At 34.3% G+C, this 16,710-nt stretch overlaps 1 protein-coding gene across 2 annotated transcripts in view; it reads left to right on the top strand.

Moving 5' to 3' along the window:
• Positions 1-243: 243 nt before the first annotated feature.
• Positions 244-16,710, top strand: part of LOC118204657 (calsequestrin-2-like) — an 86,350-nt gene continuing 69,883 nt past the window's right edge. Inside the window, exon 1 of one of the 2 annotated variants that reach the window (XM_085814262.1) lies at positions 244-629. In XM_085814262.1, the coding sequence (XP_085670388.1) occupies positions 396-629 (234 nt within the window). In that variant the 5' untranslated portion in view covers positions 244-395. The remainder of the gene's footprint in view (positions 630-16,710) is intronic. The other variant, XM_085814258.1, reaches the window with a different exon arrangement.

Raw genomic sequence — 16,710 nt, 5'->3', positions numbered from 1 at the left:
AAAGCAATGAGAGAACAGCCCACGTGTCAAATGTCCCGCTATCTGCATTAACCACAATTTAAAGATGCGAAGAAAAGAAAGAGGAAATCGAAAGTATATCACGTGGCATCATCTTTGACGCACTTCCTGCTTAGCTTCCTTCGTTGAATCTTACACGAACAAAATCTCCCGTCGAGGAACAATAGAACTTTTATTTACAGTGCATTCTTCGAAAGAGTGCCAAAGGTTGTGTTGACTGGCTTGTGCAAAAGCTGGGCGATACTGAACAACACTTAGGAATTAAGATATCTCTGAAAAGCCTCTTATCACGTTTATCATCCTTTATCGACATATATGAGAATAGGTATTTGATATTAAAAGTCTTTACCTTTGCTGATCTCCAGACAGAACCACTAATGGGGAAAATGTCTCGAATTGTCTTGCTGCTTTTTGCAGTTTCTGCAGTCCAAGGTGCTATATTACCTTTCCTTCGGACTCCAAGGCATGATGGTGTAAAGAGGGTATTTCAACTCACTGCGGATAATTTTACAAATGTCGTGACAGCGGCTGATACTGCTGTTGTGATAGTTAAAGAGCCGCAGGCAGCATCGAAATCAGTTTGTCCAACGGAATTGGAAATATTTGAAGAGGTATGATCTCAAATTTCTCATAATTAACAATTAAAGAAGAGTGTTCCCCTATATATATGTCATTTCTAGGGCCATATCACAAATGACGGAACAACGAAGTTATTTTTAACTCATAATTATTAATCAGATGCGTAAAAGCCAACTAACACAGTATAATAACACTAACTGGACTAAGTTACTTAATTAAGTAATGTAAAATTATGATAATATATCATAAAACCATATATAATTTCTATCTGTCCTATGTAATCATTGTTATCCCATTCATTTCTACTTCCTTTCATATCTAACACTACCATCAAAACGCTTTTAAATGCATATTTTGCGTTTAATATTTATAATTTAATCTAGCATTTATACAATATAAAAAGAAAACATGAATAAATAAAGTTGGCAGATTTTTTGACGAAGCAAGCAACTACTTCACCTCAAGATGGATACTTTCGTAAAGGATTTCCAAAGGCAACCTGATACATATTTCACTTACAGTTAGCGCAAACAAGGAAAAAAAATTGCAGGCGATTTGTTCGCCAAGAAATAAATTTCAGATGAAATACCAGTACGCAACGGTTTTATCCACTCGGCAGGAAGATAGCTCAAGCGTACTTTGTGAGACCTAAATGTGTAATTTTATCCATAAGAAAACTAAATGATCGTTTAGATAAGGAATATTTGTGATAAGTAATATTTATTAAATTGGTTTTCGAAAACTAAAAATGAACTTACAGAAACAGGTCGAATACATAAAATGTAAATAGTTTTTCAATCGCCTTTCAATTGTATGGGAAAACTTTATGCATAGCTAATATCTTTAGGTCTTAAAAATCCCTAAATAAAATTACGTATTTATAGCATTTCAAAATGCAATCCGTTATTTCTAGAAATGATAAAATGATTTCTGTTAAAGTCGAAATATGCTGTCAGTTTTGCTAAAAAAAAAGATAGGTTTCAAGCAAGTGAACAAACAAAAAGTCATTAAATAAAAGATACCAAATATCAAGACTTCCCTTATCTGTCATAAGAAATGTCAATGGCGGAATGATTAAAAATCATGATTACTTCCCGTTTCAGTTTCTGTGATTACAGAGTTAGTTAGAAGCGACTCTCAATCTTGCAATTTTTAGCAATTTTTAGGGCCCACCAGCGGCCGACTGGTGAAGTCGCTGAACACTGGTATTTCGGTCCGAGGTTCGTATCCCGTGAACAGGCTGGCTGCATGGGCGCTTTCGTGGTTTTCTTCATGTGCAAAGTGTATACGAGCTAGTTTGCCTTCGAAAATCCTCCACGAAGGCATCCCTCGGCTTAGGCATATAGACCTCGAGGCTATGCCCTAATTAAATATACCAAACCGAAGCCATTTTCACTAAAAATTATCCCGATGTCATCTCTTCGAAAAAAAGATAATTCTTTCTCGGCTGATAAAGTATCTCCTTTAAAACAAACTAAATCATGAAAATATAGAGCTACGAATCTTTTAAAAAAAAATTATTGTTCTATGTTATCAAAATGACACATCCCACCAGCTGCCGAGCTGTAAAATCGCTGAATACGGGTGGTTCGACCTAGATTTGCTTCTATGCGAACTGGCTGGCTGCATGAACGTTTTCGTGGTTTTACCTATGTATAACTCAATGCCAAGGCATTTTGCATTAGAAAGTCCTCCAGGAATGCAATCTTCCTGAGGCAAATAGCCCTCTTTCACATTGCCATAATCGAATAAATCAAACCAACTGAAATGACACCTCATCAGGAATTGTATTATTTTGACAATGAACTTAATTTTAGCTAATTTCTTTAAATATATGTTGAAATTTAATTCATATGAATCACAACTAATTAATTGTATTTCTTTTTTTATATCAAATCTTATGGTTAAACATAACAATCGAAATATTTAGAGGCTATTGTTTTATTTAAATAAAATCAGTTTCCTTATTTCGAAACCTTATCCACCGCAGGTATGATTTATTGCTTTATACGTGTAAAATAGTAAAATACACTGTAAAAGGAACTGCTATTGCACTATCAAATTATTTTATGCGTAAGCTGCAAGATGAAGTAGATTTCCATTTAGAGGATATTAGGTGAATGCTCTTATAAAATATATTTAGTAGAAGCCATATTTAACCGGTTCCTATCAAATCTTGATTAACCGGCGGCGGATTTTAATCGGTCGGGTTGCGGATTAATCACGCCTTGCCTAAAGATTTGGTTGAGCTCGTATATTAAATAACGAAGGGAAAACTGTTGTTACAAACTATTACAATAAAGCAAAATTTCTATGAGGACACGAAAAAAGGAGAACAAAATGCGGGAGATAACAGCAGTGACGTCACAGTATTTAGGAACTTTTATCCACAGCAGTTCATAATCGAATCATAATTCTATTTAATCTGTAAAGTGTAAATATTATTATGTTATACGTTAAACCCATTAACCTGGACTCTAATGTATTTTTTAAATCTTTGAAATATTGCATATGCTAAACCTAAACATGTTTGATGTCATGAAATTTTTATATTACTGTTTAGCTACGTATTTGAATTCATACCTTCAACGTATAATTAAAATACTCAGGAAAAGTACCAATTTTAATTACGATAAACACATAAAGTTAATTACTTTGTTTTATATAAGCTGGTCTTCTCGATATTTGAGAGCCCACCAGAGGCCGAGTGGTAAAGTCGCAGATCGCTGGTAGTTCGGTCCAAGGTTCGAATCCCGCGAACGGGCTAGCTGCATAAGCGTTTTCGTGGTTTTACCCATGTGTAACATGTATACGACCCAGTTTCTCTTAGAAAGTTCTCCACGAAGGCATCCCTTTTAGACACACAGCCCTCGAAGCTTTGCTGTTAGACTCATAAACCAACTCCGATATACGAAGAATTAGTGGCCTATCAGCTCAAACAATCAAAATGAAATTTCAGATATTACTATTTGCATGCGCTCTAGATTGTGATGATCAAAAACTATAGAATTCTCACTGTTCCGATTACAGTGAAAACATTTTGAAATTTTCGAATGACAACACTCACATTTTTCCTGCATAAACAGCGCGTTGAAAAACCATACATAGCGTTTGAATGACACATGTTTGACAAAAATTGCCGATGTAAAACATTTGCAAAGAACAGCATTGTAAAGGAAAATGACAACACATACTGGAAGTGCATTGACGCACTTTGTATAATTCACAGGCATAGAATAGTGGAAGCGCCAATCACAGAACACCATGTGTGAAGCACTGCTTGTGGAAAACCTTTAATAAGCAATGTAAAAAAAATTTTTTCTTCAGTTAGGTATTCGAATGGGCTAATGAGATGACACTTACAGGGAAATAACAAGGTGAATTGATAAAGCTGCTTTATCAGAACGGGGAAAATGTTGCTGAAGCAATGCGAATTTATCGCCGAAATCCGTAAAAACTGTACTTGCTTGACTGAATAAATGGTAAAACAATTTGAAGAAACAGGATGCACATGTGATGGACGACAATCCGGCCGACCGGTGTTTCAGAAAATTTTATGCTCCGAATTTTATAAATTACTAAAATAAATATTCCACTTTAATGTTAATAAGTTAATGATGATATAATCAAATAAATGATTTTTCCTGTTAAAGTCGGTTGGAATGTCCAAATGGTGTTCCTGTTAAAGTCGGTTGGAATGTCCAAATGGTGTTCCTGTTAAAGTTGTTGCGAAATGGTATAATACGATTACCGCAGGTCCATTGCATGTTGAACGAAAATCAAACATCTGCGCTCTGTTCTGCGAATGTTTTCTTATCGACTCTACCGGTCCATATGTTGAAACCTGAAGACGAGCAACACAGCGTATCGACTTTCTGAATAGTTTTATCTGATGACCGCTGCGGATGTTATGGACGGATGAAGCTCATTTCTCCCTAACTAAGAACGTTAACTTTTAAGAACTGCATTCATTGAGTTGACGAAAATGCTCAAGATGCGGCATCATCATCTTTACAGGAAGGTAAAGTGACTGTGTGGTGTGCCATCGCAAGCATATTTGTTCCCTACTCTTTCGAAGAAGTCTCTTCCATAGATGTGAAAATATGCTCCATTACATTGCTCGGTATACAACAATGTTGCAGAATTGCGTAATTCCAGAACCGCAGCAGCGAAACGTCGTTAATGACACTGCATGGATGCAAGATTGTGCTCTTCCACACGTCGCCACATATTTTCGGCAAAGGTTGAAACAGCACTTTGAAATCATTTCCCGCAATTTTGCAGTTTCGTAATCCCCGCGATTCACTTCGACCTCACTTCGATGGATTTCAAATTCTGAGCTTACCTAAAGTGTGCGCATCAAATCCGAGATTTTTCTCAACATTGAAAGATGCCATTAAACGTGAAGTTGTACAGATTCTTTCTGAGATGTTACTTTCGACATTGTTGTCAGTATTCTCCAGGACGCAATGCATAATCGTCTATTAAAGTGTGCAGGTTGAAAACTTCTAATTCGAATAAAATGTTTTCTCTCGTCTCTCTTAAGTTGTTATTGGTCCTTTATAATGCTCTTCGGTACTATTCGGTTTCGAGGGCCGTAAAAAACTGCAGCGAAAATGTATGCGCAAAAGCGCCAAATCTAGCAAACGCGCCAAATCTAGCAAACGCGCCCATTTAACAGCGCGCCAAATCTAGCGTACGCGCTGATTTCAGATTGCGTACGTTTATATAGTTCTATATTTCTTAAAACGCCATTAAAATACTAGTTTAATTTTTAAATCCTTTTTTTTATTTTTAATCCTTTTTTGATATCCTATGGATTTAATAATTTGGGAATTGCCCATGACGAAAAGTCGGCAGTAAAGTTTTGGGTAAAGTGCAGAATCACCCACTGCTTGACGCGTTTTTAAGAATTGCACATACTCGGTATCCATGTGCACATCGACCTATTTTCACTTTAAAAAAAATTCTAGAATTGCACAAAAATGGCACTGTGCACCCCTTTGACTTTATCTATGTACATATCGACCTATTTTCACTTAAAATGTAAAAAAAAAAAAATTGACAAAAATCCAATTGTTTTTACCCTTGTACAAAGCGGCAAACAAATAAGTGAGCGATTCTGCACTTGACCGAGAATATTTTCAAAGAAAAGGCATCATTCATTATAGAAAATTACGTTTGAACAACCAACGAGATGAAATTATGCTTTAGCGATAAGTCGGTAGCGAAATAGCGATGCATGCATCTATTCAGTTATGTTTAGCAATTTTTATATAAATTATAATAATGATCTGAAATAGTTATTTACTCTTATGCTTCCATTCAGTCATGTTTAGCCTTTTTCATATAAATTATAATAATAAAAAAGTATTATATGAAATTAACCTTTCATCTAAATTAAACATCAATCTTAAATAGTTATTTACTGTTATACTTCCTTTCTTGCCGCAATTATTAGGGTTGCCGCTATTATTTTTGGCAGCATTGGCATCAATAGTTTAGCGATTTTTTACGGCCCTCGAAACCGAATAGTACCTGCTCTTCTTTGTAAATGTTTTACTCCGGCAGTTTTCATCATAAATGTCTCATTCTAACGCCTTTTATGGTTTTTCAGTCCCCTGATCAATTTGAGCAGGAAAACAGTGGATGTTGCCATTCGAAAATTTCGATTTCACTGTAAACATAACCGTGAGAACTCTATTGTTTTAGATAATCACAATCTCGAGCGCATATCTTCAAATAACAATACCTGAAATTTCATTTAGATTGTTGAGCAAATAGGCCGCTAGGGGTTCATACATCAAGGAAGTTTTTTGATAACCATCCTTGCACATGTATGTATGTAAGATGCACTTTCATATGAAAATAAATAACTGGAAACGTTAATCATAATTTTTCTCCGATTTCAATTTAATAAATTCTGAACAATACACAAATCTGGTTTCTATTCTATTTTTTAAAATATACTTCGTGAAAATCCATTGCCAAATTAGGATCGACTTTTGCCAGTAATCATATAGGTCTTACCTCATATTGAACATTTGAAACTAGATTACAACATCTGAAACTATGAATTTCTATGACGCATCGACCTTATACTTAACTCCTTAATATCTGTATGCTTTTCTATTTTTCCTATGGTGGAAATGAAAATTAGTTAATACAGTAAACCTCGGTTTAACAAGAATAGTTAGTGAAGTAAACTTAGACCGAGCTGGTAAAGCCGAACACCAGTTATTTTTAAGGTTTTCCAAATGAGCCATTTTTTTTTTCATTTGTTCAAAAGTAAGTATATCTTTTATAATGTAAACAATAAGTTAATCAAGCAGTCAGCAATCGTAAGTAATCACAGTATATTTGTGTGCAAAAATATCAGCTGTGTTATTGCTCGTCTTGGAGTAAGTGCATACCTTCATTGATGAACGATTTCAACCGAAATTTGCTTTGAAATAAAAAATAAATTCTCTTCCTCGGTTGAAGTTCTCTTCCTCGGTGCCCTACTAAAAATCAATTATTAAAATGGAATAATTAGCGATTTTATTCAATTATAAAAAGTTCTTGTTACATCCTTAAAGAATTTTTACCATTCTAAAAGAAATGGCATTTTTTAGCCATCTGAGATGACAAAACAAAAGTCGAGAAAAGTTTCTCATCCATATCTTATCATAAATATTTTTATCTGAATAATGACACATGTTTAATTTTTCAAATTATAATGCGTATAATATTATATACAGAAACTTCGATATAGACCACTCTCATAGAACAGACGGGAAAAAAAGACTATAGAGAAATGATTAAGAATATAGGGAAATGATTAAGATGAGGAACTATTACACTTTATAAATAAATAACATTTATTCTGTTCAGCAAGTGTATTCTACATTTTACTACTTTTTAAAAGTAAAAAAGAAATCATATATTATTATTTGCTTTTTGACTGAATGTTGCCTCAACTGAAATTACGACTCAAAACGCTTTTAGCGTCCGCGTCCTTCTAATACGCGTAAAGAAACGCTATTTTTTTTCCTTTTGTTAAGTTTCGTTAAGCGTTATGCCATTTTGTTATTTTTTTACAAACGATTCAAGCGGGAAACCTTACATAGTGCCCATGATTTATAAATCTCAATGAACTTAGGTAGCTTCGTTTGTTCATTTTTATAATTTTAAACCATATTAACTGTAGACCCCAAGTGAAAACTAAAGGCTAAAATCTAAGGGGAATAAACTGCGAGTAATAGAAACTATCAGAAATAAATTTATTTCAGCGATAACATTTGGAAATTATTCTAATAATGCGAAACTGAGGGCAAGATACAAAGCTTTATTTCATTGCAGCATATCTCGCATTTGCATGGGCGATCTAGTGGTTTCCCTATGTGTAACGCATTTAAGGAGCCAGTTTCCATAGAAAGTCCTCCATGAAAGCATACCAACCTTAGGCAAGGAACCCTCGAGTGCTTTGTCAAAATTAAATGAACCAAACCTGTATTTTATTCTAATGTTATTTTCTTTATGATTTGAAAACATTTTTTAAACGAAAATTTTGAACATTTCCAATTGTAAATTATGTAGATAGCAATATTGTTCAGAATGTGTACAAAAATAAATTCTAATTTTTACGAAAGTAATGATTGGGGATTTTCGGAACTTGCTCCTCCCGCGTAATTCGGGTGGTGCAATGCAAAAATCAGAATAATCATTTTTAGGCGACTTCCTTTTATTCGGGTATCTTTTTTTGCAGAAATAGAATGCAATAGAAAACAAAGGGGGGAAGAAGCTAGATGTGAAATTTGACCATTTTTTAAATGAATTATTGAACGGCAAAAACGTAATAATCATAATCATTAAGAAATTTTACTAGTTATTCAACAAAATTCTCAATGATTCGTTAATACAAATTTCAGGTGAAACAACAAACTGTAAAAAAGCTGTAATGCCAAATCAATTCAATCATAATGTTATGTAACTAACGCTTCTGTAATAAATGTAATAAATTATTCATTTAATTGTGAATTCTGTACTGTAAAAGTAAATGTACAGAAATTTACTCTCTATTTATAGCTTCATTTTTACTTGACGAAGTGAGGTTTTGAGTTGGTGAAATTTTCAAGAAGAATATTTTTAGTCCAAAAGGATTTGAGTCCCGAAGGACTATTAATTTCGTTTCGGCATTTTGCGTTGGACTCCTATAAATGTCGGTTCACTTTTCAAACTGTTGCCACAAACTGTTAGAGTCCTGCATTATATTTGAAGAGATTAAATAATGGAAAATCTGCATAAATAATGTATATTTCTCGAACTGTGATAAAACAACGGTATCTAGAGCCATCCAATTTTGAATAACGTAATCCTACTGCGAATATGGGCATCTGAAATCCCAAATTTGAAATTTGGAATTTGTTTTATTATCGATTTCATATTTTGTAAAACTTTAACTAATTTTTAAGTAACAAACTCAACGACATACAAGCGAGCAATGGCAACACTCTACATAGGGTAAAAACCTTTTTATCTCCAGCGCGTCGAACTGTGTATCGGAAATTCTAAAAATATGCTCATTTTAAAATTATTTTGCGACATTGCTATTGAACTAAATTTTATGGTTTAAGTCCAAAGAACATGATATTTAATAAATAAAGGTAACACACAAAGCGTTAAAAAAAAGCCCCTTTGGACGTAATTTAAAATCTGAAACATTTCAGATTTTTTTAATAATTTATTAAAATTATTTTATAATAAATTTTATTAATTATTTTATGATATTTCATATTTTTTTTTATGAAGATTATTTTATAATTTTAGTATAACACCATGTACATAAAAGTTCTGACGCGGCCTTTGTCTTCGAAAAAGTTGTCTGTAGACATGAAAAGGCTTCAAGTGAAAAAAATATGATGAATGCGATTCTCTTTGAAATTGGTAGAGCTTAAAAATCATTTTTATAAAAATTATTAAACCTAACATTTTATGCAGCATCCAATCTCTTAGTTATATTTAATAGGAGTTTATTCATTCAAAGAAATAAAACGCCGCGTGTGTTAGCGTCGCTGGCTGTCATGCCGAAATTCCCGGGTTCGAATCCCGACGAAGTCATGGATGTTTGTAAATGTATAGTGTCGGTGCGGCATGGCGGCACTCCAAATATACGGCGAGCCGAAAGTCCGCCCGTGTGGTTTGATGGAACGGCAGAGGGGTGGCAGATCCTCGGACCCGTACTCTTCTCCCGGGGTGCTCTCCAACAAAATTTGGAGCGGAACTGAGCCAAATCGCACTGCCACCTATAAGGTGCTCAAGGCTGTTGCCACGAGGAGTTTCGAGGGCTTGGGCTGACTATGTCAGACAAGTGAGCATAACCAATAACAACAACAAGAAATAAAACTCGGAAGCTTAATCAGCGGTGTATTGAATACTGTAATTCTTAAAATGTTAAAAAAGTATTGTTCGATATCAGTGCTTGGAAAATAGGTGAAACTTCATCATTTCTTTTCGATATCTTATCTTTCAAGTTGCTTTGTAATTTATAGCTTCAAAAGCTGTTCTATTGATGTCAGTTAATCTCTTATCGTATGGCTCGTGTTTCAGAAATCACTGCTCAAGTTATTGATAGAGGTAGAAATTTTAGAGCTTTTGAGAAACAAAGGGGTATTGTTTCAAGCAAATATTTGCATTGTTCCTCAGGGGCATTTCTTGCTGCTGATTTTAAGAATGTGTCATAAATTAAAAGCAATTTTAACATATCTGTTTAATTTATAAAGATTTTAATATATGTGCAGGCATCAAATTTTGGCTTTTAAATGGAAGAAGCATAAACAGTAAAATATAAATCAAAATTTATTCAAACTACATTTAAAAAAAAAAAGACCAACATACGGTTAGATTATTTGTATATGGCAAAGCACATAATGCTAGCTGCTTAAAGGGAAATTATTCCTTCTTCGAGGACTTTATGCAGAAATTTGGCTCGTATTCATGCTACATATAGTGAAAAACCACCAAAACTAGCCATGTAGCCAGACCGTTTACGTGGGCAGGTCACCTGCAGGTTGCATTACTAGTATTCAGTGGTTCTCGAACAACTCTCTCTTTATTTTTAATTTGCCGTTATATGAATCTATGGATCTCTTTTTATTGCAGTCGTTTAAGTGCACCTGAGATTCGTCTACTGTGTCAACATTTTCCATTCTTGTCCGGATAAATGTTTCTCATAAAGAATTCTGCAACGCGATATATTGTAGAGAGTCCGTTCTGCTACTGTTTGCTCCGATTGGTTAAAAAAGAACAGGGTTACAGAATCTTGTGCTTGGCGACTTTTTCTTCATCGCCTTTGCTATTTGTATATGAGCATTGTGTACCAAAAAGTGTGCAGAACTGTCGGAGAAATCGCAGCTCAGCCGTAACGAGCACAGAAGGAATTCTCGGATTTCTAAATCGCTGGTTCTATCCTCGCTGGTGACTTTTATTAATTCTGTCCTGCACGAATTTATTTTTATTTTAACTTTACCGAATGACTTCGTCATTATTTGTCTTTTCGTCCTCGGGTGCAGTGTTAAAAATTTAACGCCTTTATATTCTCTATTTATATAATGCTAAGTTTTCTTATTTTTATTTACCGGTTTGTATTCTTTGTGTGTGTGTGTGTGTGTGTGATTATGGCAAAGCCTCGAGGGCTATCTGCCTAAGGGAAGGGATGCCTTCGTGGAGGACTTTCTAAGGGAAACTGGCTCGTATACACGTTACGCATGGGGAAAACCACGAAAACGCCCATGCAGCCAGCCCGTTCGCGGGATTCGAACCTCGGGCCAAACTACCAGTGTTCAGCGACTTTACCGCTCGGCCGCTGGTGGGCTTGTATTCTTTGTAGTAGGTACCAGTAGTAAGATTACAATCCAAGATCCTGAAAAGCGTTTCAGTAGAAATAGCGCATAATGGAATAAAATATAATTTTAGTTATAATTTGGGTAAAAGGAATAGGTAACTGACGCCCTTAAATGTTTACTGAATGTTTTCATTTGGTTAATTTTTTAATATTCCTTTATTTATATAAATTAATGCTCTATGGAAAATTTACACAACAGACTCTTTCCAACAGAAATGACGAAAAAGTACATTTGCCATTTCCATGTAAACACTTTTTCTTGCAAAACAATTATCGTACTTTTAATTGTTTAAATTCAAATACAAATAAACTATTAATAAGATCAGTAGGTTATTTAAAATATATTCCACACAATTCCCCTTAGCTTTCATTCATAAAACAAAAAATTATCGAATGAAATAAACGATTTTCTCCTCGCTGTACTGAAAGCCCACAATTACCTACGCCCTACGCCTACAGGGCGATAACTCGCCATTGCAAATATGACTGCCAAGCAGATATTTCATTCAATGAGAGCAGACCGTAGTGGAAATGGTCTGTAGGCTTTGTGAATATGCTATAGCCACTTGCGTATTGCATATTTGAGCGTAGTATTTTTACAGATGACTTGTTTGTTTGTTCCGTACTCTCCTACTGTTCATATGCATTTTTTTTTAACCTTTCAAACTGTGTATCATTGCAAATTATGTATTCATTTCAATTATGTATCATTGCAAATTTTGTATTCATTTCAAATTATGTATCTGTTTGCTAATATCAATAAACGACTGGGATCACGTAGTGGGGAGACGGCGCTAAACCAATTAACCAAATGGTAAAGGCGTGGTGTCCGTCTTCCCCGTTCCTAAATCCTAAATCCTATAGCCACTTGCGAATATTGCGAACTTGCCACAGTTAAATATACTATAGAATGTCGCACAGAGCAGTAATATTTGGCACAAAATAAATACAAAATTGAAATATTACAGTCTTTGTGAACATAGTTTAAAATTAACACGTGCAGTTCCCTTACCAGTAGCGAGTCCGCTTCATTTTGAAAAACTCAAATATTTCATGTTTGATTTTTTTAGCGTAAATAATGTACAATCGTATTCCAGTATCCGGCGACTCAGTATCCGCCGCTTTACTTATCCGCAGTTCAGAACAGAAGAAATGGTGGGGGGAATTGCCACGAGTTTCGTAAACTAAAAATTTCGAAAAGTAATAATAGTGATAAAATTTCGCAATAAAATCGAAACATAGTCATTCAAACATGGCTATTGCCAACACGAAGCACGTAAATTCTCTTGAAGCCAGCCGGGAGATATGCCAGAGAGCGTACACTCTACTGCAGTGGTCTCGAACAACCGCTCTGCAGGTCCGTGTACAGCCCCCGAAGCAAATGTACTCGAAAATAAATTTCAATTACGAATTTGTTATAAATATGATGCTTATACTTTTAGAGGCACTGAGATATGCGTGCCGTAATAAATTGTTCAGATTCAATTGGAAATGCAGTGGTTTTCCTGAAGAGGGTGATTCAATTTAATTGAAAATGATCTGCCTCCTCTTGATGACGTAGAATCAGAATTTGATTGCATTCCTTTTCCTATGTATTTTTTGTATTTTACATATCTATAGTGTACGACAATTCTTCTGCTTTGGTGACAATAGGTTATTTTTTTACATATTTATGGGAATTTCGGCCTTTACTAGTACTGCCTTTGTGAATTTAATTCTAGGTTTCTTACTTTCCATATATACTGGCACTATTCGGTTTTGAGCCTCGTAAAAAATTGTTGATGCCAGAGCTGCCAAAAATAATTGCGGCAACCCTAACGCAAGAAAGGAAGTATAACAGTAAATAACTATCTAAGATTGATGTTTTAATTTAGATGAAAAGTTAATTTCATTTAATACTTTATTATTATAATTTACATAAAAAAGGCTAAAAATGACTGACTGGAAGCATAAGAGTAAATAACTATTTTAGTTATTTACTCTTATGCTTCCAGTCAGTCATTATATATTATAACCATTATTACAATTTGTATAAAAAATGCTAAACATTGCTTAATGGATTCCTGCATCGCTATTTCGCTACTGAGTTATCGCTAAAGCATAATTTCCTCTCTTTGGTTGTTCAAACATAATTTTCTATAATGAATGATGCCTTTTCTATGAAAAAATTCTCGGTAGTGCAGAATTGGTTTGCCGCTTTTTAAAGGGTAAAAACAATTGGATTTTTGTCAATTTTCTTTTACTTTTTAAGTGAAAATAGGTCGATGTGTACACAGATAAAGTCAAGGGTGTGCGCAGTGCCATTTTTGTGCAATTCTGGGATTTTATTCAAGTGAGAATAGGTCGATGTGTACATGGATACCGAGTATGTGCAATTCTTAAAATCGCCTCATTATATTGCAGACTTTTCTTCATGGGCAATTCCCAAATTGTTAAATCCATAGGATATCAAAAAATAATTTAAAAATTAACCTAGTATTTCAATGGCGTCTTAAGAAATATAGAACTATATAAACTTACGCAATCTGAAATCAGCGCGTAGGCTAGATTTGGCGCGCTGTTAAATGGGCGCGTTTGCACACATTTTATTACTGGATAAGGCAATTATCGAGACGCATTTCCGATTCCCATATCATCATTGCCGCAGTCTGCGCAACCATAATTTTATAAGCGTAGCACATCGTAAGACAATGAATGATAGACAGAAGCTAGCGACGACGTGTTACATTGATACAGGCCAAGCTGTGAAATGTGTAGCTGTCCAGTCTGGAGGCAAATTTCGAGTTTCAGTTCCGAATTAGCATTGAGTTGCTAGTAGTAATGCCACATTTCATATCACTAGACGTTAAACTTTCAAAATTGCAGATTAGATTTGAGATTTCGCGCGAAAATAAATTCTTAATGCAAAAAAAAAAAATAAAATAGGCATGGCACAAAAAAAATAGGCAAAAAAATAAAATAGGCATTGAAATTTTCGGTGAAAGGGGAATTTAAAAAAATTGCGCGTTTCGGCCCGCATGTCCAGTGAATCCCAGACTTCTGCTGTAATGTATAATTTATTATTTTACATTAATTTATTAAACAGTATATTATGCATTATTGTTTTGCATTGAATACTTTATTATTAAATTACTGAATTTTTGTAATATCTTACTTGCATAATTTATTAATTGAATATGATCATAATTATGTTTGTTATACTAATATTGCAAGACATGTTGTAAGAATAATTTGTTTTGCATGGCGTTCGTTGTTATCTGATGTTAGTTTTGCAACAAATTACCGTAGCTACGGGCTACTACTGTATTATATTCTTAAAAACAGAAAAGAAAAAAGCACAAAAATTTTATCAGACATAAAATGAAGGAAATTTAGGAAATGAAAAGTTTGATGTCCAAAGTCCAGAGGCTGTTCATTGTAATTACAGAAATATTTTGCCTAAACTTTTTATGTTTTTAATGTTCTATTTGATAACCGTTAATTTTCACTAACTTTATACACCGTAATTTCTAAGACAATAAAGCCCTTTGTAGTATCGCAAAAGGAATTTTTACTACAAAGGGGCTTTGTCGCTGAGGAACTATTGTTTTCGTTTTGCGATTTTGCGTTGAATCACTCTGAATGTCCGTTTCACTTTTCAAACAGTTGCCACCAAATATTATATCTCTGTATTATATTTGAAGAAATTAAATAATGAAGAACATGCGTAAATATATGTATGTTTCTCGCATTGTGATAAAACCGGTACATACAGCCTTCCAATTTTGAATGACGTAATCCTACTGCGAATACGGGCATCTGGAAGCCCAAATTTGAAATTTGGAATTTGTTTTATTATGGATTTCATATTTTGTAAAACTTTAACGAATTTTTTATTAATAAACTCAAGGATTTGAAAGCGAGCAATGGAAACGTTGTACAGAAAAATCATTCTTATATACAGCGCGCGAGACTGTGTATCGGAAATTCTAAAGATATGCTCAATTTAAAATTATTTTGCGATATTGCTCTTGAACTGAAAGTTATGGTTTAAGTGCGAAGAACGTGATATTTAATAAATAAAGGTAACTCACAAAATGTTAAAAAAGCGCCGCTTTGGAAATAATTTAAAATCTGAAACTTTTCAGATTTTTCAGATGCTCTCGAAGAGTCTTCCAGAGTCTAAGACTGAAGATCAAAGTTTAGACAACCCGCTTTCTAAAGTCCAAAAGCGCAAAAATACATTAGTGGTAGTGTGTGTGTATTTAATTATGGCAAAGCACACTAGGGCTATCTGCCTAAGGGGGGGATGCCTTCGTGGAGGACTTTCTAAGGGAAACTGGCTCGTATACACGTTACACATGGGGAAAACCACGAAAACGCCCATGCAGCCAGCCCGTTCGCGGGATTCGAACCTTCGACCGAACTACCAGTGTTCAGCTACTTTACCGGTCGGCCGCTGGTGGGCCCCCATTAGTGATAGATCAGGAGGTTTAGTAGGTATATGAGTGAAGGGTATGGCTTTTGATACCCGTTTCCGGTTCCATTTTTTCCAGAAAATTACAGTAGATTTTGAAGTGTTGCTTGCTTTGTCTTATGCAGTTCTACTGATTGATCACACTGTTTCCAAAGAGAAGGTATTTCATATTTGAAAATGGAATATGAGGAAACGCTCTTAACTTTTTTCCTTCTCTCTTTATTTTTAATTTTCTGTTATATGAAAAACCAGCAACAATCATAAATCCCATAGAAAAATTTTCTTTAGATTCCTTGAACCAATTTTTTCTTTTCTTTGATGAAACTGTACTTGGAGGATTTTCGTTTAACAATAAAGACTTTAGTTTTGCAACATTCGAAACATTTCGTTTTTTCCTTAGGTGGTTATTTGGAACAATTTTTCCACTTGAAGCTAAATTTTGACGTATTTTTCGATTGTTGTTGTTAGCATTACCTATTGTAGCTTTAAATATAGAAAGGTCATGGCTTTCACGAGGTTTTTTAACAATTAGATATAAATAATTTTCTTCGAAAAGAATACAAATACAGTCTTCCATCCATTGCTTTTTTAAAAGCTACATTTTGCACGAAAACAAAACTGTCAAGTAGCAGACGATAATTTGTACTTTTCAAAAATATAGTTGCAGTTAAAAAAAATTCCACGCAGATTTTTTGAAAGTAAAAAAAAAAATCGTCTACAACATGTGTGAACAGTCTCTGTATTTTGAAAAGTTGTTTAATCCAATTTTCAATTT

The sequence above is a fragment of the Stegodyphus dumicola genome, chromosome 1 (assembly GCF_044657685.1).
Source record: "Stegodyphus dumicola isolate Sdum_Otavi_A_Nest chromosome 1, ASM4465768v1".
In the NCBI taxonomy this organism is placed as follows: domain Eukaryota; kingdom Metazoa; phylum Arthropoda; class Arachnida; order Araneae; family Eresidae; genus Stegodyphus; species Stegodyphus dumicola.
The sequence above is the reverse complement of the archived record's forward strand: the minus strand, read 5'-3'. Positions and strand labels throughout refer to the sequence as shown.